Consider the following 26,116-nt stretch of genomic DNA (forward strand, 5'->3'; position numbering starts at 1 on the left):
ATTTCGACCAATGAAAATGCAACCTCAAACGTACGTTTTTTAACTAATGGTCCGTTTATACTTTTATTTCTATTAATTTAGTATGCCTAGAAATGAAAACATTTAGGTGTGTGTAGTAAAAATATAAACGGAGACGTAAAAAATATGAATAAATCCTTTAGCGTTTATTTATTGGTGACGTCTACTGTGCTCTCCTCCATTCAAAGCTGTGAATCTGCGCATGTCAAGTAGCCTCGTCTCCTCCCTTTTCGTCCAGGAGCAAGAGATATAATTCGTATCTGTAAATATTCCATGATATTATCCCATTCTGTAATATCGACGTGTTTAATTTAATATGTTTTGAGGTGTTAGTATTGTTATTAGACGTTTAGAGTATTACAAAAAATGACAGATGATCAGATACACTTGTAGCTAGCTAACGTTAGTCGTATTGAAGGTAAGATTGTAAACAATCATAATAATCGTATGAGCAACATGGTTCAGATGACCCCAAAACAGCTCAAACCGTCCGACAACTTAAAAACAAATTAATTTTTTTTTCTTTTGTCTTGGTCCCTCGGCTGGACAAAACCTTGCTAGATGTAAACTGCATGTCATGGTTTCCTGGAGCCATGTCTTGTAAATCTAAAGTTGCTCCCAGTGTTGATTTTGACCACAGCTGCTCTGACAGTGTTGAGTATTTGACACTCAACTTCGGGCCTTTCGAGACTGTCCACCGCTGGAGGAGGCTGCCACCATGTGATGAGTTTGTGGGTGCAAGGTACACAATTATACACTTCTTTTTCTCCACCTTTAACAATAGGTTTTGTATTCAGCTGTAAAAACAGTGCATATTGGGGTTTGTTCTTGCAGGCGTAGCAAACACACTGTTGTGGCATACAGGGATGCCATCTATGTTTTTGGAGGAGACAATGGGTGAGTATTTTGGATTTCCTCCACTTTCCTTTCTCTCCAAAAGATACAGAAAGATCTGACTCTGGTGATCATTTGTTTCAGCAAGAACATGCTTAATGACCTGTTGCGGTTTGATGTGAAGGACTGCTCGTGGTGTCGGTGAGCGCTATATGTTAATGGCTTGAAGGTGATGTGCTTGAATATGTTTGTTTTTTTGTAGCCTCTAACATGAATTAACATAATTAATAGGGCGTTTACTACTGGCACCCCACCAGCGCCAAGATATCACCATTCTGCAGTTGTGTATGGAAGCAGCATGTTTGTATTTGGTAGGTTTTCAATGTCAAGTCCCTTATACTGTTTTGCTTTATACATTACAGATTATTTCAAAGCAGCTTCACAGTTATAAACAGGAAAATAACAGAATCAATGATGCAACTTCATCAAATATTAGACCAATTTAAATTGGCTGTAAAGCAGCTTTTAAAATACAAGTGTCATTATTCAGCTCAAATCAGTTCAGTTCAATAACTGTGTAAAGAATGAAAAATGTTGATTCAGTTCATTCATTCATTCATTTTAAACTCGGCATTCAATGTGTCATTCTTATTTTTCCTGTGTGCGTAATTGATTCTTGCTTGTATTTTTAGGTGGCTACACTGGAGACATATATTCAAACTCTAACTTGAAAAACAAGAATGATCTATTTGAGTACAAGTTTGCTACGGGGCAGTGGACAGAATGGAAGGTGGAGGGACGGTAAATCATACATTTTCAACAATTATATTTTTTTGTCATTTTCATCGTTGTTGTGTTTTCTGTTTGACACTCAGTTTTACATATTACATTTACAATACTTTTTTGTTTTCTTCTTATGTTCCAGTCTGGTTGCCAGATCGGCTCATGGAGCCACGGTCTATAACGACAAACTCTGGATTTTTGCTGGATATGATGGAAATGCCAGGCAAGCATGTTATTCCCCTCTTTACACAGCATTGAATGGCAAATTTAAATCTGTTGCAACATAAACAAATATATTTCCAATCTAAAACTATGGGATTTGTATTAAATGTAACTGTTAATATAGAAATTAACTTTTTTTTGTTTGTTTTCAACAGGCTGAATGACATGTGGACCATCAGTCTTCAGGATCGTGAGCAAGCATGCTGGGAAGAGGTGTCTATCTTTGCATTTTTGATTATAATTTTGTCTAAATTATATTAAGAGTGTTCACCTTTAAGCTTATAAAATGCATAATAACTTTTCTGATGCACCACTTTCTTTGTTTCTTTTAGATTGAACAAAGCGGTGAAATCCCACCTTCCTGTTGTAACTTCCCAGTTGCCGTGTGTCGGGATAAGATGTTTGTCTTCTCTGGTCAGAGTGGAGCAAAGATCACCAACAACCTCTTTCAGTTTGAATTCAAAGGCCACATGTGAGCACAGCAGAGAGGACATTGATAAATGTCATTTTATGTGTAATACTATATGTACATGAGTTTTTATTATATCAATTCACAAGGCTTTAGATTGTTTTAAAGAAGCTTAATAAACAGGAGAATAAAAGAGTCAGTTATGAACTGATGTCCTACAGCAGACAACATTGTCATTATTCATCTCATTTCAGTTAAATGTTGTTTAAATTATGTAAAATGTTAAGGAAAGGAACTCTACAATTTTTATACGCAATTAGAAATGTATTTTTTTCCCACAGATGGACCCGTATCCCAACTGAGCACTTACTGCGTGGCTCCCCTCCGCCCCCTCAGAGACGCTACGGACACACCATGGTGGCGTTTGACCGTCACCTGTATGTGTTTGGAGGAGCGGCAGACAACACTCTCCCCAACGAACTGCACTGCTATGACGTGGACTCACAGACCTGGGAGGTCATTCATCCCAGCAGCGACAGCGAGGTATGACCTGGACAAAACACATGGGAATTTTAGGAAAACCCCAGCTAACATAGTTACAACAAATCTTTAATATTCCCATTGAAAATTAATGTTTGTTAACACATACATTACCATTCTAAATATTTTTTTTTTGCTTTCATTCAGCAAGTATTCACTAAATTGACCGCCAGTAAAGAAAAGTGTCCGTAAAGAAATTTGATACAAATATTTTTTTTTTGTTCTTTTGGATTTTCTATTTATCAAATAATCAAAACTAATAAGCAGCACAACTGTTCAAGAAGCTGAAATGTTTCTTAAGCAGCAAATCAGCGTATTATAATGATTTCTGAAGGATCATGTGACACTTTAGAGTAATGATGCTCAAAATTCAGCTTTACATCACAGGAATAAATTACTTTTGAAACTATATTATCATAGAAAGTGTTATTTTAAATTTTTTACTAATTTCACAATATTACAGTTTTTATTGTATTTTTAATCAAATACATTGAGCATAGTAATGGTGAGCAGAAGAGACTTCTTTCAGAGAAATTTAAAAAATCTCACCAACCTCAAGCTTTTGAATGTTAGTGTATTATTGTAGCCATTTAAAAACACATGCAGTTTAATTAATTGTAATAAATCTGAACAGTTTGGCAACATCATAAGCATCCATTACACAATTGTGGATGTTTTCAGCATTCATTTTGATGAGTTAATTGAGTTCCCCTGTAGTTTGGAAAAAGGGTTTGCCTTTTAGCTTGTGGTGTGTTTGTTCTTGTAAATACATTTTATAACTGTTTCTCTCAGATGCCAAGTGGGAGGCTGTTCCATGCAGCAGCTGTTATCCATGATGCCATGTACATCTTTGGAGGGACTGTGGACAATAATGTACGCAGTGGAGAAATGTACAGATTTCAGGTGAGTGCTTGACCTCCAGAAATACACCTGCTTCATCTAATGCAGTTAAACATACCATATTATTATTTAACTGTTCATTGTTTTTGTCCTAGTTTTCTTGTTACCCAAAATGCACACTTCATGAGGACTATGGCAAACTTTGGGAAAACCGTCAGTTCTGTGATGTAGAGTTTATCTTGGGAGAGGTTAGTTTGTCCTGTAAAAAAATAATTACATGTTTTTATTTGATACACACTGTCACTCTGAATCATTGGCAATATTTAAGTTGAAGTAATAAATAAAATCTTTTTAATTCCTGTTTACAGAGGGAGGAAAAGGTCCTGGGTCATATTGCCATTGTAACAGCTCGCTGTAAGTGGCTCCGAAAGAAGATTCTACAGGCGAGAGATCGACAGAAACAGGTCTATTTCATATTTACTGATTTTAAAAAGTAAAGTAAAAGTAAAAATTTTACTTATGCCATGTTGTGCTATCACCTGTTGTCAAATGAGGGTTTTTAAATTTTAAAAAATGTTCTTTTTTGCAGATATTTACCTTGTAACATGAGTATTTGTTTTTTTTGCACACAAAAAACAATCTCAATATTTCTCCATTTAGGTACATTCTCTAAATGAATGTGAATTCCTCTCCAAAACTATTTACTTTTGGCAAATCAGAATGTAAATAATATTTGGCCCCTTTTTGCAGAAGAGTAAACTCGAATGCAATGAGGAGAGTGAGGAGTCTGGCTCAGGCAGTCAGAAGGACAACTCTGGGAAGTCCTCAAGGGGTCTTCCTTTATTGGAAGTGTCAATCAGAGAGGCAGATGCTCAACCATTTGAGGTTTTGATGCAGTTCCTGTACACAGACAAGATACAGTACCCACGTAGAGGTAAGTTACAGCACACCATCTTAAGATATGCCTTCTATTGATCTGCCTAAAGAGATACTCCACCGTTTTTTCATTTTAAACTATGTTAATCCCTTGACTAAGACGAGTTGATGCATACCTCTCTCGCCTCAGTGCGTGCACTAAATCGCTCTGTCTTGCGGCGAGACTTTGTTAGCACTTAGCTTAGCCCAGTTCATTCATTAGGATCCAAGCAGAGAAGCGACCAAACACCTCCACGTTATATTTTCTGTTTACAGAAAAAAGTTGACTGTTATTCCAGTCTTATTCCAACAAGTTTGCATAATGCCAATCTGTGGTCTTCATTGGCTGCCCGTGAACAACGTCTATTTTGACCCACCCTCAAACACTGTAGTTGTAGCCAAGGCATGTATGAGTTTAATTTGTGATGTCGAGAAGATGTTTTTTTTTTCCTTGCTGCCAAAGCAAATTCACTTTGCATGTACTTTCAAAGGATGAGGAGTCGGGCTAGAATTGATATGGTAAAACCAATACCATTGTTACTGTTTGTATCAGTCTCTGTATCAAGTGCTGAGGAAGCCTCCGGAGCTGAAATTCAGATATAGTTATGGCTGTAGACCAATCACAACAGATTGGGTCATCTGACCAATCAAAGCAGAGTAGGCTCTCGGAAAAGGAGGGGTTTAGAGAGACCAAATCCTTGATCGCACCATTTCAGAAACTGAGAAAAGAGATGCTGCATTGTATATTATGAGAGAATGTGTGTTTTTTGACTTTGGATGGATGTAAACCTATTGTAGGAGACCTTCAAAACAAATTTAGGCACCTTTAAAATAGCATTATTGGGGCTCTTCAAGAAAAGAAATAGTGATGGGGTCATATTTTAAGTCACTCGCCTAAAAGTCTTCCTTCTCTCTCTCCACAAGGTCATGTGCAGGATGTGCTGTTGATCATGGACGTTTATAAACTTGCTTTGAGTTTTAAACTCTCCAGACTGGAGCAGCTCTGTGTTCAGTACATTGAGGCATCGGTCGATCTGCAGAATGTCCTGAGCGTGTGTGAAAACGCAAACAAACTTCAGCTGGACCAGCTCAAGGTAAAGTTGAAGACATCATACTTGAATGTAAATAAACTAACCTCGTTAGAATGTCAAATTCTCTTCTGTATCTATTTATCTATCTATTTCCGGCCCTCCCAGGAACATTGCCTGAACTTTGTGGTCAAGGAGAGTCACTTTAACCAGGTCATCATGACTAAAGAGTTTGAGCACCTGTCCACTCCGCTGATCGTGGAGATAGTGAGACGCAAACAGCAGCCTCCTCCCAGAGTCTATTCGGATCAGCCGGTGGACATAGGTGAAAATAAGCACACAAATACAAATACACACGCATTTGCTTTCAGGACAGATCTAAAATTGGGGATATGGCTCCAAAAACCAGGATGCCTTTTCTTTGTTTCAGGCACATCTCTGGTGCAGGACATGAAGGCTTGTCTGGAGGGGGCGGGCCATGAGTTCTGTGACATCATCCTTCTGCTTGATGGTCATCCGCGCCCTGCACATAAGGCTATACTTGCAGCTCGCTCCAGGTAATGGACACAGTAGTCACTAGGGCCTATAACAACATGTATTAAAGGAGAGTGTATGGATATGTTCTTAATGGAATACTACCATATTTCTTACTAGATGGTCTCAAACTACATTTACTGGATAATATGTTTTAAAATTAAAAGTGTGGCGCAGTATGCATTACATTTTTAATTTAATTTTTTACATCTACATTGAGCTACAGTATGTTGTCATATGACATGATTTCAATGCATTCACATGGGCATTTAAACAAATGAATATGATTTTTTTTTTTTAGTCTTCAATGAGTTCGGTAAATAACCAAATCACGGTTGATAAAACCATTCATCACCATGGAAGTGGAAGGTCAAGTTGACAGCAGTTTATTCTGGTTCAGTGTTATTTTAGTGTCATTATTAGTATCATTCATATTTTGTTTTATATATATATATATTCCATTTTCATTTTGGTAATTTTTTTTGTCTGTTTTATTATTTGATTTATGTTAATATATTACTTCCTTTTAATTATTATTTCAGTTTTGTTAATTTTAGGTAATTTTAGTTTGTCAACTAAACAAAATTGAAAAAAATTGCCTTTGCAGTTAATTGAAATATTTAGTAAAAGAAAAAAAATATATATATATATATACATTATTTTATTATCAATTAACATTACTTTTTTTCAATTAACAACAATAATGACATTTCTTTAATTATGCAGGAAGTCGTCTGGGTATTTCATGATAAAGTGCACAGTATTCATACTGCATATTATTTTATTATTTAATTTTTTCAACGTAAATAGAAACTAGTAGTAAAGCATTCCAAACATGTCTTGTTTTTTTTTTTAACTGTCTTTTGATTTATTAGTTGATCACTGCCTCATTTCTTTCTCAGTTATTTTGAGGCCATGTTCCGCTCCTTCATGCCAGAGGACGGGCAGGTGAACATTTCAATAGGCGAAATGGTTCCTAGCACACAGGCCTTTGAGTCTATGCTGCGCTACATTTATTATGGGGACGTCAACATGCCTCCAGAGGACTCACTGTATCCTCATTACATTTTATATTGTAATGTGCAATCTTTATTTCTAAGACCATGCATAATGCTTTGTTGTAATGCTTTTGACTCTTATTTTTAGATGTTTATTTGTCATATTAATGTCATCTAATGTTTATTTGTCATCTAACTCGCATCTTAGAAACATGAATGATACCTCAAATAGAGTAGCTTGTTGAGGAGAGATGTGCTGTTACTTTTGCTAACAACCAGACTTGCGATTTTTCACCTGGCAGATGTTGAAACGGAATGAAGAATGACGGAAGAACCTGATCTGTATCAAATTTTAAATGATGTATTTGCCCTTAACTAGTGCACAGATATCTGTTTGCAGCACCTTATTACTACGGTTTCTCCAACAACAGACTGCAGGCTTACTGCAAGCAAAATCTGGAGATGAACGTTACTGTAGAGAATGTGTTACAGGTATGTATCATACACTATCTTTCAAAAGTTTGGGGTTAGTAAGAAATGAATACTTTTATTTGGCAAGGATATATTTAAATTAATTAAAAAGTGACATTAAAGATTTTTATGTTACAAAAAGTATATACTATATATATATATATTTCAAATAAATGCTGAATATATATTTAATATCATACACTATCATTCAAAAGTTTGGGGTTAGTAAGAAATGAATACTTTTATTTGGCAAGGATATATTTAAATTAATTAAAAAGTGACATTAAAGATTTTTATGTTACAATATATATATATATATTTCAAATAAATGCTGAACTTTGTTCATCAAAGAATCCTGAAAAAAAAACAAAACAGTTTCCACAAAAATATTAAGCAGCACAACTGTTTTCAACATTAATGATAATAAGAAATATTTCTTGAGCAGCAAATCTGGATATTATAATGATTTCTGAAGGATCATGTGACAATGAAGACTGGAGGAATGATGCTTAAAAAATTCAGTTTTGCATCACAAGAATAAATTACATTTTAAAACATATTCACAGATAAAACAGTTATTTTAAATTGCAATAATATTACGGGGTGGCACAATTGATAAGACACGTGCCTTTGGTGCGAGAGACCCGGGTTCACATCCACTTGTGAGACACCAATGTGTCCCTGAGCAAGACACTTAACCCCTAGTTGCTCCAGAGGCGTGCAACCTCTGATATATAGCAATTGTAAGTCGCTTTGGATAAAAGCGTCAGCTAAATGAATAAATGTAAATTGTATATTTCACAATATTAGTTTTTACAGCATTTTTGATCAAGTAACTGCAGCCTTGATGAGCAGAAGAGACTTCTTTCCAAAACATTAAATCTTACAATCCCCAAACTTTTGAAACACATTTTAATATGTGTCCACGTTCAAACCCTTTAATGATAAAGAACAGAACTGCAGTCACATGCTATCATCCCTCGTTTATCCTCAGATCTTGGAGGCGGCTGATAAGACTCAAGCTCTGGACATGAAGAAACACTGCCTGCATATTATAGTCCATCAGTTCACCAAGGTGGGTGTGCTATTGACCACAGCTCTAAGCGTGTGCTGGCTACCTCGCCACGGTTAAAAACACGTCACCAAAATATTCGGTCCGACATGGATAACCTCTACGAGCTCTTTAATGTGTACGATATTCTGGTCGGTTTTTCAAAACCGACAGATCTGTAACTTTGTATTGTCAGGCAAAGTTTGATATGCATTTAGACCTATTTATCATGTTATCAGTGTTATCCATCACGCATATTTACTTCAATAGTAATAAATTGTCCCACTTTCAGCAACTCTAAACAATTCTAGTGTTTTTAAATGCCATAGAGTGCCTTTGTGAACATAATTTGACATCCTGGTGTTATTTGACCCTGTTAGCTTATCAGTTTATTTTTGGTTGTTTATTTGCGGTCTATTGCATGGCCTGTGTTGTTTACCATTTATTTCTTTGGTTTTCCTTCCTTCCCTGAAGGTGTCCAAGCTCCCCAACTTGCGATCGCTCAGCCAACCACTGCTGTTGGACATCATTGACTCGCTGGCATCCCACATATCAGACAAACAGTGCACTGAGATGAGCTCTGATATATAGTCGCTCCTCCCCTTTCACATCCCATCCAATACTTTATGAGCTTTTTCATTAACGCTTCTTCTCCATTTCCTTCCCTTTTCATCCAGCACCTCCTCCCAACCCTTATAATTCTGCTTCACACCCCTTCTGTTCACTGCTTCACTTTACTCTGGATTTTATTTACCAAATTGTGTTTAAGAGACATGCTGGGTGATTGTTCAGTTTCATTCGTTTTAATATGCGAATATTTTGGGCTAATGCCTTTTTTTTAGTAGTGAACATCAGATCAGTTGATGGCCCACAACGTTGTTTAATTAGACATACAGTTATGTGTCCCATATAATGAAAGATTTGAAAACTTCACCCCTATTAGTATGAATTAAAAAAAAAAATGTCCAGGTAACCTTTAATTTCAAAATCCAAAGAAAAAAAACAATGATATATTGCATAAAGAAAATGAACTTATTTTATAGCCATCTTTTTTTAGCACCAAATTATGATTCAATAAATGATTTCATCAGGTTCTTGTAAGTGCAACAAGTACAAATAATACCATTGAGTATAAATACATATGTATATATTTTGCGTTACAGCTTCATGAGAATTATTTTTTTACTATGCATATGTTCATTCTTTAAGCGATGTCTTATTTTCTTCTTTTGATTTTTTTTTTTTTTGTATCATTAAATATGACCTGGATTTTATCTACTGCACTTTATGAATGTAGTATACTTTATTTATTCCTGAGCCTCGTAGTGATTTTATGCTGCTGTTGTTCTGAGTTATGTCAGTGCTCATAATTATGCAGTTATGGCGTGATATAATTATATAAGGGGATCAACACATCAACAGTCAACTCATGTACGCTTTACTGTAATCATCGAGACGTTCTGTTGGTCCTGTGGGAACCATGCCTTAATAAAGAGTGCAACATCAGCAGACTGTTTTGTGGTTTTATTTTCTGTGTATATATTATGTATACGGTAAAAGAATGTAGACGAGATGATTTGAAGGGAGTTCATGTGGATGATGGATGGCTATGAGAAATCTGTGAGTATCGATTTATTTTTCCTCTGTGCAAGATTACATTTAACATGCTATTTGTTAATACCAACATTTAATGGTTCTGTGAGTGGATGTTTTCGAATACCATGTATAAACTTTCTTTACTACCTGACCTGAAGCCCAATGCTCTTTTTCAGCCAATCATAAAATTGCAGCCAATGACGAAATTATTCAAATGATCAGTTGACAAAGATGTAAGGAGTTCTTGAAAACCAAAGTAATTTAAAGATGAGATACAGCAAACAACGGAGATACTGTTAATTGCATTGCATTACTCACAAATGTATTGGAGTAAAGCGTACATACACTCACCTATAGGATTTTTAGGAACACCTGTTCAATTTCTCATTAATGTAATTACTTAATCAACCAATCACATGGCAGTTGTTTCAATGCATTTAGGGGTGTGGTCCTGGTCAAGACAATCTAAGGTGATTTAAGCAATTTTGAGCGTGGCATGGTTGTTGGTGCCAGACTGGCCGGTCTGAGAATTTCACAATCTTTTCACGCACAACCATTTTTAGGGTTTACAAAGAATGGTGTGAAAATTCAGTATGCGGCAGTCCTGTGGGCGGAAATGCCTTGTTGATGCTAGAGGTCAGAGGAGAATGGGCCGACTGATTCAAGCTGATAGAAGAGCAACTTTGACTGAAATAACCACTCGTTACAACCGAGGTATGCAGCAAAGCATTTGTGAAGCCACAACACACACAACCTTGAGGCGGATGGGCTACAACACCAGAAGACCCCACCGGGTACCACTCATCTCCACTACAAATAGGAAAAAGAGGCTACAATTTGCAAGAGCTCACCAAAATTGGACAGTTGAAGACTGGAAAAATGTTGCCTGGTCTGATGAGTCTCGATTTCTGTTGAGACATTAAGATGGTAGAGTCAGAATTTGGCGTAAACAGAATGAGAACATGGATCCATCATGCCTTGTTACCACTGTGCAGGCTGGTGGTGGTGGTGTAATGGTGTGGGGGATGTTTTCATGGCATACTATAGGCCTCTTAGTGCCAATTGTGCATTGTTTAAATGTGTTCATACCTATTAAAAAAATGTAGTCAAGTAGAAAAGTTGCTAATATCTTTGATGCTTTCAAAGTACCCAGAATTATACTCATACTTGAAGTACAGTATTAATTACATTTACTCAAATACTTTGCACCACTGTGATACTAAAAAGTCAAAATCACTGAGGTTCTCAAACAAATGTGAATACAATATAAACATTATTAACTGAAATACTGTTTGCTGTCATTCTCAACAGAACACCATAAAAGCTGAGCCTCAGACAGGGGCGATGAAAGAAAAATGAACAGTTTTGGATGGCAGTACAAAGAGGATCATTCTCTTCAGAGTAGCACACATGCTGCCAGGAGCTGCAAGTGCATCTGGGCATCTCTCAGCCCACCCGGACTTTATTATTATCTGCTATTGTTGGTGATTGAACATATCTCGGATCATTAGCATTATTTTGCAGTCGACTGAAGAGGCCCTTTTACATTAACCAGTTTTATTATCGCATTTTCAAGTTTAAAGAGGCTCAGTTCTAAGGGGAAACTTGCCTATGATGTTCAAAGCACAGATCAATCCTTGACCTTTAACCAGCCATATTATCTTCACTTCAGTGTGTGGATCTGGTTTCATCAGATATGGAAGATAAGCCTGTGTAATTTAGTCTTCTACGAATATTTTGCAATGGTTTTTAAGTTTAATTTAAATAAGTTTTTTTTATAGCGATTATGCAAGATTCATTAACATTCATCTTGAGGTGTGACAGATTTTTAGAACTTTAAAAGAGTAGTTCACTTTTAAAAAAAACTTCTGTTGATAATTTACTCACCCCCATGTCATCCAAGATATCCATGTCATTCTTTCTTCAGTCGAAAAGAAATTAAGGTTTTTGATGAAAACATTCAAGGATTTTCTCCATGTAATGGACTTCAATGGGAACCAAACGGCTCAAGGTCCAAAAGACAGTTTCAATGCAAACTGCAAACTGTTCAAAGGGCTTTAAACGATTCCAGACGATGAATAAGGGTCTTATCAAGCGAAACGATGCACTGAAACTGTCTTTTGGACCTTGAACAGTTTGGTTCCCATTAAAGTCCATTATATGGAGAAAAATCCTGGAGTGTTTTCATCAAAAACCCTTAATTTCTTATCGACTGAAGAAAGAATGACATGGATATCTTGGATGACATGGGGGTGACATGAGTAAATTATCAGTAAAAGTTTTTTTAAAATTGAACTATGCCATTACCAGTAAAAAAAAAAACACTCCCAATTCTCTTATGACAATTGGATATGGCTGGGGTTCCTCCTTCAGTGTATTGTAAATATATGGACCTCTTGATGGAAATAAATATTGTGATGTTATTTCCATCAAGATTTTGTAATGACAACAATGCAAGAGTCAAGAACTCTGTAAAGTCTCCTCCAGCACATCCTAAAGACTTTCAATGAATTTAAAGTCTAGACGCCAACTCATGTATAAAAATTAAGTCTTCTAAAGCCTAATTTAATTAGAGTATTCATCTCTTCCAAAAAATAAATAAATAATAATAAAAAAAATCTTACTGACCTCAAACTTTTGAATGCTAGGGTCTGTTTCACATAAATAACCTATGAGAGGTTAAGGTTAGGTAAGAGGGTTGCCATCTTAAAGCCTATTGTACATAAAGGGGAACATTGGGTGTTCAAGGACAAACGGTGAGGATGAGTATGGATGAGTTCAGCTCAGCTTGAAGGACAAGGTGTCCGATTTCCTGCCACTGGTCTCCGAAAATCAGAGGAGCTTCGGTCCTGTGGTACATAGTGTTCTCAAAGCAAAATGTTGTTCATTCAGCTGCTACCCGACACTTTGCAAAGTAACAGTATATCCTAAAACTCTTTCGAGTTATTATCAGCAAAAATTAGCAAGTGCACAGGCTTTTTAAAAGTTCCTCCTAACTCTTTCTTTCCCCCTCAATTTCAATGTCTCACTGCGCTCTGTTCAGGCTTCTTGCACAGACTTAAAACTGGACATATCGTATTTCCTCTTTAAAAAGCAGTTATTGTCCTCTGTTGCGATATTCATCAGTCGGAAAAAAACAGTCCCGTCGCTGTGAAGGGCTGCAGGATTATCCGGCAGGAACAGGTGGGTTTTTATTAAAGTATAGGAGGAGCCAGACTAGACGGGAAAGGACGAGTTGAAAATCTGAGACCGCATCAGATGGATAGACAGACAAAGCAAGAGAACTGACGAGTGTGTTAATATGGTGCTGTTCACCACTAAGTTTGTCCAGAGAGCTTCGCTCTTTGTGTCCTTCGGAGGTTTAATCACGACGTTTATTACAACCTTCCTGCCACTATGGAAGACGATGAACTCCGATTTGAATGAGATGGAGAACTGGTATGAGGGTCTCTGGCACATGTGTATCTACACGGAGGAAGTTGGATTGCACTGCAAAGCCTTCGAGTCTTTCTTGGCCCTGCCACCAGACACTTTGGTTTCGCGGGTTCTCATGTGCATTTCCATCGCGACGGGATTTCTCGGTGTAGCGGCTGCTTTTTTTGGACTCCAGGGTGTTGAGATTGGTGCCGGGCGGGAGAGGATGAAGAGGGCTCTGCTTATCCTCGGTGGAGTGTTTATCGTGGTGTCAGGGATCACGACCCTCGCACCCGTTTCATTTATGGCGTACATAATGGTAGTGAAATTCTGGGATGAGAATCTTCCAGATGTGATGCCCAGATGGGAGTATGGAGAGGCCATGTTTTCTGCCTGGTTTGCTGGACTTCTGTTAGTTGTCGGAGGGGCTTTTCTCTTTGTTGCTGTCTGCATGAGCGATCATGAAGAAAAGCTGCAAAATAAGATTCTCGCTCGTAATCAAGAACAGCGGCCGAGAACCCAGAATTACCGAAAGACGGAAATCCTATAGCTTCGATTTCATCTTAAGGCTGGAAACTTCATGAATGCAACTCAGCGTAACTAAATAAAAAAAAGGCCGGACTTGTCATGAAATATTGAATTTGTTTCAATTAAGGGGAGTTACAGTACTTGCATGGTGATGATCATGACCCTAAAATGTGAAGTATGTAGTAATGCTTCAGTTCTTATTTCATTTCAATTGGTTTTCTGCAGACTTGAGAGAGATTAGTGAGCTGTCATTCTGTAAAGAATACTAAAACTCTGCAAATCTTTTGGTTAGGGTTGCACTGGATGGCAGCTGATGTATTTGCACTTGCATTGCACCAAATCCTCATGTACAGTAATGTCATGCATAACTTGGAAGAATCTGGACAGAATTATTCATGTTCTGAAGCTTTTAAGTGACTTTCAGAACTCTATGGAAAAGAAATCAGAGGCCTCTTGGTACTTTTACATACTGATAGATTTAAGAACATTATCCTATAATAAAACATTAAGAATGTGAAATTTCTCTTTTTTTGTTTATCATTTTATCTTATTCCATTTTATTTATTTAATTTTGTTTTGATTTGTGTGTGCATTTTTTTAATCACTTTTTTATTATCTAACATGTATGTCAATAACGACAACAGTGCCAGTTATAGTTGTAATGCAAGTTTTGCAATTTGGAAAAATTGCCTATGAAAAAAAGCCTATGTGTCTGAATAAATTTGTAATTTTTTTTTTTTTTGGGGGGGGGGGGGGGGGATCTGAGACTATTCTGTGCATAATCAGTCTTACAACTCATAATAATTGAAAATGACAAATATTTGAATTGTCTGTAAAAAAACTATTGTTGGTTTAACTTAAAAAAAGTAAGTAACCTGGTTGCCATAAAATTTTAAGTTGATTGAACTGGAAAAAGTGACTTAATACAATGAAGGAGATTGATTTAGGCCGAATTCACATGTAGCGCCTAAAAACGCGTAGAAAACGCTGGGCGCACTGCATTTTTCTTTTTCCAGCGGTTGCGCTGCGGTTGGTTCTTGTCACGTGAGCTACTGTGCGCTTATGGTGCGCTTGCATTCTGAAAAGTTGAGATGTTTTTATCTCCATGCGGCGCAGAAAAAACGACCGCGCTTGGAAAAAACGATCGCGTCGGACCGCTTCCATTATGAGCGCGCATACCGCCGCGCGCCTACATTTGAAATAACGAACTTGAGCGCGCAAAAGACGCGATATGCTTACAGGCCCTAAATCATCAGAAACTCAAAATAATAAGTTATCTCAACTAAATAAAGTTGATTTGACAAAAGAAAAAAATGTTGTGATAACAAATCTTGAAAATATTTTTTTGCAGTGTAAAGGGATAGTTCAATTGAAATTCTGTCATCATTTACTTACCATCAAGCCGTTCCATCTTCTCATCTTATCGTATCTTTCTTTGTGTTCCACAGAAGAAAGAAAGTCATAAGGTTTCGAGCGACATGAGGAAGTTTAATTGGTGACAGAATTTTAATTTTTAGATGACTTACTGTTAAATCAAACAAGGTATTATATAAATTGATGAATCATTGAGGTTTTACAAAATAAAAGCCTCACTCCAAAGGCCTTCATTGTTGTGTAGTGTTTTGGGATAGAAAACATTGTGGTAGTAGTCATCCCTAATGGATATTTTGGCATCAGTTAGATCAACATTAAAAGAAGTATAAAGGAAATGAAAGAAGACGGATAGGGAGCGACAGACCACAGTTGAAGCAGAAGTTGGAAAACAATGAATTCTTTTTCCTCATCTAGGACAGGCATGCTACCTTTTAGCCGTCGGCTAATCTTGGCAGCGAAAGAGAGCTAGTGTAGAGTTCAGATAAGAGTTTCCTCTGAAACACAGAGGTGAGTGGGTTCAAATGAAGAGAAGGTGTGCCTTTGGCTTACGGTCAATGAGGGTACATTCCTTAAGAGCTATACTCTGCATCGGAATTTGCCTACTTATATACAGTATATAGTAGGTGAAAAAACACGAGAGCCGACTATTATGTCCGAATTCATAGTACTCATAAAACAGATCCCAGATGACCTACTAGTTCTAGTGAGATTTTAAGTGTGCATCCAAAGGACACACTTTACTATCCCATGAAGATGTAGTACATCTGGATTACATTACTACACACATTCATTCTACACTCACCTAAAAGATTATTAGGAACACCATACTAATACTGTGTTTGACCCCCTTTCGCCTTCAGAACTACGAGCCACTGATTCAACAAGGTGCTGAAAGCATTATTTAGAAATGTTGGCCCGTAATGATAGGATAGCATCTTGCAGTTTATGGAGATTTGTGGGATGCACATCCAGGTCAGGAATCTCCCGTTCCACCACATCTCAAAGATGCTCTATTGGATTGAGATCTGGTGACTGTGGGGCCATTTTAGTACAGCGAACTCATTGTCATGTTCAAGAAACCAATTTGAAATGATTCGAGCTTTGTGACATGGTGCATTTTCCTGCTGGAAGTAGCCATCAGAGGATGGGAACATGGTGGCCATAAAGGGATGGACATGGTCAGAAACAATCCTCAGGTAGGCCGTGGCATTTAAACGATGCCCAATTGGCACTAAGGGGCCTAAAGTGTGCCAAGAAAACATCCCCCACACCATTAAACCACCACCACCAGCCTGCACAGTGGTAACAAGGCATGATGGATCCATGTTCTCATTCTGTTTACGCCAAGTTCTGACTCTTCCATCTGAATGTCTCGAGACTCATCAGACCAGGCAACATTTTTCCAGTCTTCAACTGTCCAACTTTGGTGAGCTCTTGCATATTGTAGCCTCTTTTTCCTATTTGTAGTGGAAATGAGTGGTACCCGGTAAATGTAATACATAAATAAGCAGCACAACTGTTTTCAACATTCATGTGACACTGAAGATGTGACATCTTTCCAACCCCAACAGTTTGATAATAATATCTAATTTAATCAAATATATTTTCATCATAACTATTTTAAATGTCAATGCATTAAACATGCTAATGTTTTTTTTTTTTTTTTTTTTTTAACTATCCAACTAGGTAATAACCTGCTCAATAAGTTATTGTGCCCTTGAAAATCTCAGCTATCGATTCTTCCAGGACATCCACTGTCTCCAGAAGGGTTTTAGGCTGAAAAGCATCCCTACCGGAAGACGACATTAACATTCATAGCAGAGAATGAGGCTAATTCATAATTCATTAGATCTCTGATCTTCTGTATAATATGTTGTGACCTGTATGGCTCTTTATACTGGGACAGGCCACGTCTGGGACACTTTGGTGAAGGAAATGAACACCTTATGAAAAGATGTGTTATGTTTGTCCCTTTATCCTTGAGGTGATGTTTCCTCAGCTTTCCAACTCTTACCAGCAGAGGGCCTCACAAGTAGATGTTCTACCTGGATCTTTGCTTCCTGCTGGAGGTAGGTAGGCCTAACTCTGTTTGTCTGCTGCCAGATGTTGCATAGATGTCAGATGGCTGTAGATAAATCAGACTTCTGGTTTTAAGGCTGAATCCCTAATGCACTGGCTGTTTTTTATTGCTGCCTTAATGCATTGTGAGAGCACTGTTTTGTTGTACAAAGTTGTTGTTTTAATCTAAGCGGCAAGCGCAACTTTAGTCAGTGAATCAGTATTTCAGGTTCTTTCACATGATGTGTGCCCTTTCCCATAGAAAACTATTCTCTGATCCGACAGCATATTCAGCAATGAATATGAAATCAGAGAGGTTCCCCTTTTGCGATGACCACAGCAAAAAGGGTTTTTTTCAAAGCCTCATAACCCTTTCAATAATAATTAGACTAAAATCTAAGTATCTTCAGACAGCCTTTTACTTTCCCTTTTACAAAGGCAGTCATACACACACACACACACACAAAGGAGAAAAGACAAAACTACAATTTTACATAAGTTAGTGCATGGCTAGATGGTTGCTATAGGGCCTGATTATTGGCACATTGCAATTTAGGGTGTTTTTGTTTATGTTTCTATGCAGTTTTGGGGGGTTTCTGGGTGTAATTGAGCAAGCTAGAGAGTTCTGAATGTTCCTTAAGCACATTGCTATGCAGTTGTCACTGTTTTTTTTAGCATGTTGCTATGCAGTTGCTAGGATGTTCTAAGCTATGTAAGTTAAGTTATTAAGGTTCTGGGTGTTTTTTAGTAAAAAAAAAAAAAAAAAAAATCTCGATTTTAAATTCGATTCATTCTCGATTCATTCGATTCTCGATTCATACTTTGAAGAACCAATATCGATTCTTAAATCCTAAGAATGGATCTTTCAGTCTGTTTTTTTTTTTCCTTTTATTATGAATATTCATCATGCCTGAATATTGTAGCCAGCATTACATCCAATAAATTGCAATAAGCTTTGTTGCTTCTGATATAAAACAAAGCTTTCACATACTGTCAATTTTATTACGAAATTCAAATACCGTTTTGAATGTAACGCGCGACGGATAAGTTATAGCGTAGGCCTTCGGTTCAAGCGAAGCTCATCATCTCTTCCTCTTTATTGCTAACACAGCATGAAATAAACATGAACAAACATCCGAAGACATGTTGAAAGGTACAATAAAACTTACCGAAATCCGTATCATGCCTCATATCATGCCGTATCATGCCCCAATCTTTGTTTGAACCGCGGAAAGATGTCAATAAAACCGCTTCCCAGACAGCAAACTGACATTGAATCAACGTGGAAACTACGTCTCTCATGACATTGAAACAACGTTGATTTTTCTCATCGAATTAACGTTGAACCAACGTCAGAGGCGGCATTCTTCAAAGCTAAATGACAATCTAAAATTGGTTTGCTTTCATAACGTTGAAACAACGCGTTGATTTCAAGTTGATTTTCCGTTAGTTTTGAAAGAATGACGCGTCTGACGTTGGTTCAACGTTAATTCGATGAGCAAAACAATGTCAGATCAACGTTGTTTCGATGTCATATTTCCACGTTGATTCAATGTCAGTTTGCTATCTGGGTTGTAAACAATGTCAGGTAATGTTACCTCAGAAAAACCGTTCAAAACTCGTCAGTCAAAATTAGAAAAAATAACTTTTTGACTATATTGCTTTTGACTATATTGTTGTTTGTTTTTTCATTTCTTGTTTTTAAATATATGTGTGTGAATATATATATATATATTAGTAGTAGTAATGCTCAATAACATAAGACCATTGTCAAATAATTTCATAAAAATACATATAGCCTACATATTTGTAGGCTATGTTTGAATATATCCGTCATATTTTTATTACAGCATTAAACTCTTTCCCCGCCAGCATTTTTTAAATAAATGTGCCAGCCAGTAGAAACAAAATTATGTCATTAAAATTGTATTATGATGTTGTTATTTAAAAAAAACCTTATGTGAAATTTAAATTTAAGTAGCCTACAAATCAGTTAGGCTAATTTAACCTTTATTATAGTGATGTAGGCCTACCAACTGCGTTCCCAGCTTGTTTCCACCGCAGAATAAAAAATGTAAAAAAGTAATTGCGACTTTTTATCTCACCTTTTTGACTTTTTTCTCGCAATTGCAAGTTTATATCTCACAATTCTGAGTTAATAACACACAATTACGAGCTTAGTCAGAAGTGTGAGATATAAACTTGCAATTGTGAGAAGTCAGAAATTCGAGATATCGCAAATGCAAAATAAGAGTCATAATTGTGAAATAAAGTCGCAATTATCTTTTTTTAAATTGTGAGTTATAAAGTCAGAATTTTCTATAAAGAAACTCGCAATTCTGAGAAAAAAGTAAGCAATTAGCATACCTTTTTAATTTTTATTTAGCGGCGGAAACAAGCTTCCATAGTTTACAGCATCCGTTGAGAGAATTTTATTAGTGCCATACTAGCTAAATCTGATAGGCCCCAATTAATTGATATTGAATCGAAATTGAATCAAATCATAGTTTGTCAATCGAATCGTGAAATTTGTGTCAATGCCCAGTCCTATTTAGGGTATGGTGTTGTAGTTTTAGCGCATAGCTATGCATGTTCTGGGTGGTTTTTAGTGTTTTGCTATGCAGTAGCTATAGGGTGAAAATCCATTTGCTTAAAAAATTATAGCGCACTTCTTTTCAACACCTAATCTTTTAGTTCTTGTCCACAGCACAACCAGTACATGGTGAGAAAAACACCTGCATCGTTAAGTGTTACACAGAGATTTATTCAAATTCTTAAACCTAAGTATGAGTATAAACAATAGTGATAATGATCAATTCTACAGGGACGCAGACAGGCAGCATGCAGCAGTGAAGTGCGAATCTGAGATTTGATCTGCTAAAATGGCAAGTTAGCCCCATGACGTGGTACATTTAGGAGAGAACAAGCTCAATAAACACTAAGGAAAATAAAAGAGATCACGGGTGCAGAGTGATTTAGATAACGGTCAGCTAAAGGCAGCAGATTGATAGGTTGGGGGAGTGACACAAAGGAGAGACGGAGTTGCAGGAGGGGGTGAAGAGTAAAAGGGAAAGTGGAGCACTGGGAAAATTCATGCTGTGTTAGCATCCCTGAGCAACTCTATCAATACTGCATACAGCTGAGTTACTGGCAAGAGTCCTGCTGCTGCAACCCCAACCTCCGCCAGAGAGAGAGAGAGAGAGAGAGAGAGAGAGAGAGCAGGAGTGAGTAAAAAGAAAGAAGGGGGTAAAAAGAGAGGGTGTTTATGAAAGACAAGCACAAAAGTGAGAGAGAGAGAGTAAGAGAGAACAGTTCTTACAAGCGCCTCTGCTTTCTGCTGTGTGTGTGTGTGTGTCAGAGGTTTGTGGTGGGACTGTGTCTTGATCTTGGGCTACTGCAGTAAAAGCGCGAGGAGGAGGTAGGAGAGGAGAGTGCTGCGCTCTGGAATTCTCCACAGGAAAGAGGAATAACACCAATCCAGCTTCACAGATAACATCTGACTGAAAACCTAGTGACATTTCAGCGGGATCCACACCTCTTGCCACATGCAGAAAACTCTGAGCACACCTGATTGAGACAGGACCAGGTGAGTAGTGATCATAAACTCTCAGTTTGTTAATGTTATGCAATTCAGATTGCAATCTGCTAGAACATGGAACAGTGTCTTATCAGATTTGTTGAACTTCTGCGAGCAGATAAGATAAAGGAAAGCTCTGTGCTGTACGTGTGATATCAGAGGTTGAATTTTGCACTGGGAAGCGGTTTGGTTATGTACAGGAGCCTACGTTGGTGCAGATTTGAGGTCCACAGCATTGGAATATTATAGCGTGGTGCATTGAGATCGCAGATGATGGATGAACTTGTGTAAACTTTTATCCTCTCCATCTACCTCAGGTTCAGTTTTTCTTTCGGTTTACCCTATTTGGGGTTCTCACAATGATGAAAAACCTAGAAATATCTGGTTTTGAAATTGTGATTTCCAAGCATGGGAATTTATATTGTCATTTTTTTACATTTAAAATATTAAATTATGATTTAATTTAGACCAACGGCTCATGGGTGCAATCATTATACACGTTTTTTTTTTAAATAATAAACAAATGATTAAATCTTCTAAATAAATAAATACACATTTAAATCCTCATTCGGTAATCAAGAATGACAGCAAAATCATAGGAATGTGAGAACTCTTTTCTATATCCCTTTAAAAGACATGAACAATTTACATATATCATGTTTTGCACTGTAAAGAAATCTATATCTAAGTGAAAATTGCTTTAAAATATTTTTTTCAGTGTATTGAAGATAAAAAGCGTATGAAAGTACAGCTGAGCTTTAACAAAATCTTAATATTAAAGGATATTTCAAGATATCTCCCATTCCTGTTCAGACTTAAAACGCAGTGTGCCTGTATTATTTTTGTATGAAAATATATATATATATATTTTTTTTTTGCTCAGGTGCATTTGAACAGGTGCATTTTGGACAAATATTTGTCAAGCACCATTTAAAGTGAATATGCAAGAAACAGCTTGAATTATAAGTGTGTGCCTTAACCTATCTAAATTCCACAACCAGATCAGCGCTGAACTCCTCTGAACTTCTGATTATGGCAAAGGCTTATAACGAGTCACACACTACGTCCAGCTGAACTCGAGCAGCATGTAAAACACATCAAATGTCAAATTTGGAAGAAGAAGCCAGAGGCCCACTTGGGTCATGATGTTTGTTTGTTTCTTCTTTTCAGAGCTCGTAATGAGGAATCTGATTAGCTGTAAGCCAGTATTTGAATTTCATTTGCACTGTAATAATCCTGTGGCAGCTCGGAGTGATAAACTAAGTCAAACAAAAGCCTCTTTACATCTCACTACAACTCAAGACCGCTATTGTAGTTTTGGGGATTAACAAAGGAAATTTGTATTGCTCAGATACTGTTCTTTAAGGGGCCTATATACGGATGGACCCTGGGGGCCCTTGGATCTGTGACCTTGCTTATTTAGAAAGTCCACTTGAGACATTCCACTTAATATGAGTAACTTTACCACTACAAGACTACATGTCAACTAGCACGTCTGCTTAAAGGAGTAGTTCACTTTTCAAAAAACTTTTGCTGATAATTTACTCACCCCCATGTCATCCAAGATGTCCATGTCTTTCTTTCTTCAGTCGAAAAGAAATTAAGGTTTTTGATGAAAACATTCCAGGATTTTTCTCCATATAATGGACGTCAATGGGAACCAAACGGTTCAAGGTCCAAAAGACAGTTTCAGTGCAAACTGCAAACTGTTCAAAGGGCTTTAAATGATTCCAGACGATGAATAAGGGTCTTATCTAGCGAAACAATCGCTCATTAAAAAAAAAAAAGTTTAAGTTTTATAAGCTCATGGTCGCCGTGCTCTGTTCTGTGACGCGCGTTTGTGACTCTCCTGTTCGAACTCGTTCATCGAAATGAACGAATCTTTTTCTGAGTCAATTTGTTCGTTTCGTTCGTTGAATGAACCAAATGATTCGGAAAAAGTTTTGTTGCTTTTGATGAATACGTTTGAATAGGAGAGTTGCAAACGTGCATCACAGTACAGAGCAAGGCGAGCATTTGAGCTTAAAACTTAAACTTGTTATTTATATATTAAATGAGCAATCATTTTGCTTGATAAGGCCCTTGTTCAACGTCTGGAATCGTTAAAAGCCCTTTGAACAGTTTGCACTGAAACTGTCTTTTGGACCTTGAACCCTTTGGTTCCCACTAAAGTCCATTATATGGAGAAATTCTTGGAATGTTTTCATCAAAAACCTTAATTTCTTTTCAACTGAAGAAAGAAAGACATGGACATCTTGGATGACATGGGGGTGAGTAAATTATCAGCAAAAGTTTTATTTTAAAAGTGAACTAATCCTTTAATGCTAGTTTAATGTTAGTTCGCACACGAAAAATAACTTTTGATATAAAAAATGTATTAGTAAATGTTGAAATTAACATTGGCTATGATTAATAAAAATATTGTTCATTCATTGTTAGTTAAATAATGTAGTTAACCAATGCAAACAAATAAAACCGTATTATCAGACTTTGTCAGATTTGCTAACCTTTGTATTTTATTTTATTTTATTTCATTTTATTTTTGTATTTTTCAGCAATTCTCGTTCCTATAAATGAAAAATGCATTGCATTTATGACAAGGTGCCCATTTCGTAAAACCTGTCAGAAATTCAATACATTTTTCATTTATTGGAACGAGAACTGCTGAAATATTCAGCTGTGAATTACAGGCTGTCATTAATAACAATCAGACTATATCATAAATGAATATCAATCTATCAGTGTGCTTGTGCTGTTTCCAAGTCTCTAAATGATATATCGAAGTGCAAGCATGTCATTGTTTGCTTGCACAGCACATCTGTTCAGACTAAATACAGCAAATGCTTACAGTACATGGCATGAGGGTACATGTAAATGTTCTGGTGTAAACACTCAAACAATGCTGTGATGCTTTGCCTGTATTCCTCTAGCATGTTGATCAAACAGCTGAGCTGCAATGCCACTGGTTATGGTGGTGTTGTTTTTGAACAGATCTACAGACAAATAGCAGTGAATGGAAAAAGGAGAGCAGGGTGAAGGTTGACAAACATTAGGTGTGGTTCTGCTTTGTTGTGAGTGTTCGCACTCTGATTTATCTTCCTTCGATCAGGGGACACTTTATCCTCTTTAGATCAGGGCAAATGGCCTAATGTTTAACCACTTCATACATAAGGACTGGTGACAGCTTCAAATTATTTCCACCATCTAATGTTTGAGCATCAGATTCAACTTAACGGATTTTTGTCAGTAAAACATAATCTGCTACCAGCAAGTTTAGACTCAAAACATCACCCCAAAGAACATTTTTATTACTTGTTTTTGTTGCTTTAATGAGAAATGTTTGAGTTGTATTGAAATGTACTGACTTTTGATTAGAGACTTTGGTGTCTGAGCACAGTTTGAGACATTGTTGAGGTCTCCTCTGAGATTATTGGGGTATTTTTCTCAGGAAAACAATCTGAGCAGCAGCTAAAGTTATATTTGCTCCTTATCAGGAGAAATGAAAAAGATCTCATTGTATTTTTTATTCTTAAGTGTTTTTTGGCCCATACAATGGAAGTTCAATTCTTAAATATAAAGAAAATAGAAAACAATTTTTTTAGGCCTACACTACCATTCAATATTTTGGGGTTGGTAAGATTTTGAAAAGTCTCATAAAGCCAGCGTTAATGTGATAAAAACAAAAAACATTAATATTGTGAAACATTATTAGAAAATTTTAATATATTTTTAATATAATCTATTTAATGATGGCAAAGCTGATTTTTCTGCATCTCCAGTGAGAAGAAATATTTATTTTAATATATTATATAGATATTTTTGCATAATAGTTTTGTAGAAGCCTGATGCATTATTTTCAGAAAATACAAAAGGACAGCATTCATTTGATATATAAATCTTTTGAAATATCATAAATGTCTTTACAGTCACTTTTAATCAATTTAATGCATCCTCTATGAATTTAATCATTTTTTTTTTTAAAAGGACTATTAAAGTAAACTTTCAGACGAGTGACTAGCCTTAATTGGAAGTTTGTCTTGACAATCCTTCTTTTTCTAATTAAAATTACACTCATTACAGTTTTTATTTATTTATTTTAGTGCATTTTAATTAAGATTTTCTAATGCAAATTTAATTCACAGTTCAATTCTGCATGCTCTATGACTACTTTTGTTATATTAAAAACATTTTCTCATATTAATGAATGAATGATTGACACAGTGTGATAACACCAGTGCTGTCATGTATTTACAGCTGACACATGTCTCCATTTGAGTTACATATAGTTCCTGAAACCATCCACTGCTCAAGTCATGACTGTGGGCTCTCGTGTCAGTCAGAGTCCAGGTGATAAAACGTGTGTGTGTGTGTGTGTTGGTTGTGGGTGTGGGAACTGGAATGGGGACAAACCTCTGTCCAGAGAAGTATTAGTTCAAATGTACTGGGTGGGACATTTCCAGTTCTCAGCAGCAGAAAAGAATGATGTCGGAGACAGGCATGATCATATACAGTAACAGTAGGTATATTGTTTTTGTCATTGTCCTGTCTGGAATCTGGATAAAACAGCGCAGTCAGTCAGTGCTCAGTGTGTGGACAGTTGTGCTTGTGTAGGTTGTCTCTCAAAGGCTTTCAGGAGGAGAGAAAATGCTTTTGCAGGCTGTTTTTTGCTCGTTTTAATGAAATGGCTTTAGATTGTGGGCCAGCGCTGCTGTTATAATGCAGTCTTAGGCCATGCTTTGCTGATATTGTGAATAGAGCTGTAACTTGCAACTGTCAAAACGATTGGGTGGAACAGCAGGGGTATTAAAGTCTGCTGGATCAGTAAAGATCCTGAGGGAGTCAGTGTCTTTTCTGATCATTCCCATAAGGAAATATGATTGCTCTTTCATAGTTCTTGAGAATAATGGAATTAATTATCAACTATGC

At 36.7% G+C, this 26,116-nt stretch overlaps 3 protein-coding genes across 7 annotated transcripts in view; all 3 read left to right on the forward strand.

The window, feature by feature from the left end:
- The first annotated feature begins 217 nt into the window (after nucleotides 1–217).
- lztr1 (leucine zipper like post translational regulator 1) lies at nucleotides 218–10,149 on the forward strand. 3 transcript variants are annotated; one of them, XM_089130555.1, is made up of 21 exons: nucleotides 218–436; nucleotides 580–760; nucleotides 853–915; nucleotides 997–1,053; nucleotides 1,144–1,223; nucleotides 1,545–1,653; nucleotides 1,778–1,858; nucleotides 2,013–2,070; nucleotides 2,190–2,329; nucleotides 2,608–2,809; nucleotides 3,599–3,709; nucleotides 3,802–3,894; nucleotides 4,015–4,110; nucleotides 4,397–4,580; nucleotides 5,486–5,655; nucleotides 5,758–5,914; nucleotides 5,999–6,146; nucleotides 7,026–7,175; nucleotides 7,508–7,613; nucleotides 8,587–8,667; nucleotides 9,118–10,149. In XM_089130555.1, the coding sequence occupies exons 2-21, from the start codon at nucleotides 591–593 to the stop codon at nucleotides 9,232–9,234; spliced, it is 2,373 nt and encodes a 790-aa protein (XP_088986681.1). In that variant the 5' UTR covers nucleotides 218–436; nucleotides 580–590; the 3' UTR covers nucleotides 9,235–10,149. The 3 variants fall into 3 exon arrangements, with proteins under 3 accessions (XP_088986681.1, XP_039515425.1, XP_088986682.1); XM_039659491.2 differs by having other exon boundaries at nucleotides 218–760; nucleotides 6,020–6,146; XM_089130556.1 differs by lacking the exon at nucleotides 7,026–7,175 and having other exon boundaries at nucleotides 218–760; nucleotides 6,020–6,146.
- A 3,368-nt stretch (nucleotides 10,150–13,517) lies between these two features.
- cldn26 (claudin 26) lies at nucleotides 13,518–14,203 on the forward strand. Its single transcript, XM_039658422.2, has one exon. The coding sequence runs from the start codon at nucleotides 13,541–13,543 to the stop codon at nucleotides 14,201–14,203; it is 663 nt and encodes a 220-aa protein (XP_039514356.1). The 5' UTR covers nucleotides 13,518–13,540.
- A 6,530-nt stretch (nucleotides 14,204–20,733) lies between these two features.
- The window catches only part of aifm3 (AIF family member 3), a 30,181-nt gene continuing 24,798 nt past the window's right edge, over nucleotides 20,734–26,116 (forward strand). Inside the window, exon 1 of one of the 3 annotated variants that reach the window (XM_039659441.2) lies at nucleotides 20,734–21,199. The gene's annotated coding sequence lies outside the window, so the exon portion shown is untranslated. Of the gene's footprint in view, nucleotides 21,200–21,403; nucleotides 21,508–26,116 lie in introns of those variants that run through there. The other 2 variants (XM_039659444.2, XM_039659442.2) reach the window with 2 other exon arrangements.

Source organism: Pimephales promelas, chromosome 4, assembly GCF_988280905.1.
Source record: "Pimephales promelas chromosome 4, fPimPro1.hap1.1, whole genome shotgun sequence".
NCBI lineage: Eukaryota > Metazoa > Chordata > Actinopteri > Cypriniformes > Leuciscidae > Pimephales > Pimephales promelas.

What these genes read in the sequence shown, in the direction of transcription:
- lztr1 (XM_089130555.1), top strand. Translation starts at nt 591, where the DNA reads ATGTCATGGTTTCCTGGAGCCATGTCTTGTAAATCTAAAGTTGCTCCC. An exon ending in AAGCAGCATGTTTGTATTTG is followed by an intron (nt 1,224 to 1,544) that starts GTAGGTTTTCAA and finishes TTGTATTTTTAG; the next exon opens with GTGGCTACACTGGAGACATA. An exon ending in GATACAGTACCCACGTAGAG is followed by an intron (nt 4,581 to 5,485) that starts GTAAGTTACAGC and finishes TCTCTCCACAAG; the next exon opens with GTCATGTGCAGGATGTGCTG.
- cldn26 (XM_039658422.2), top strand. Translation starts at nt 13,541, where the DNA reads ATGGTGCTGTTCACCACTAAGTTTGTCCAGAGAGCTTCGCTCTTTGTG.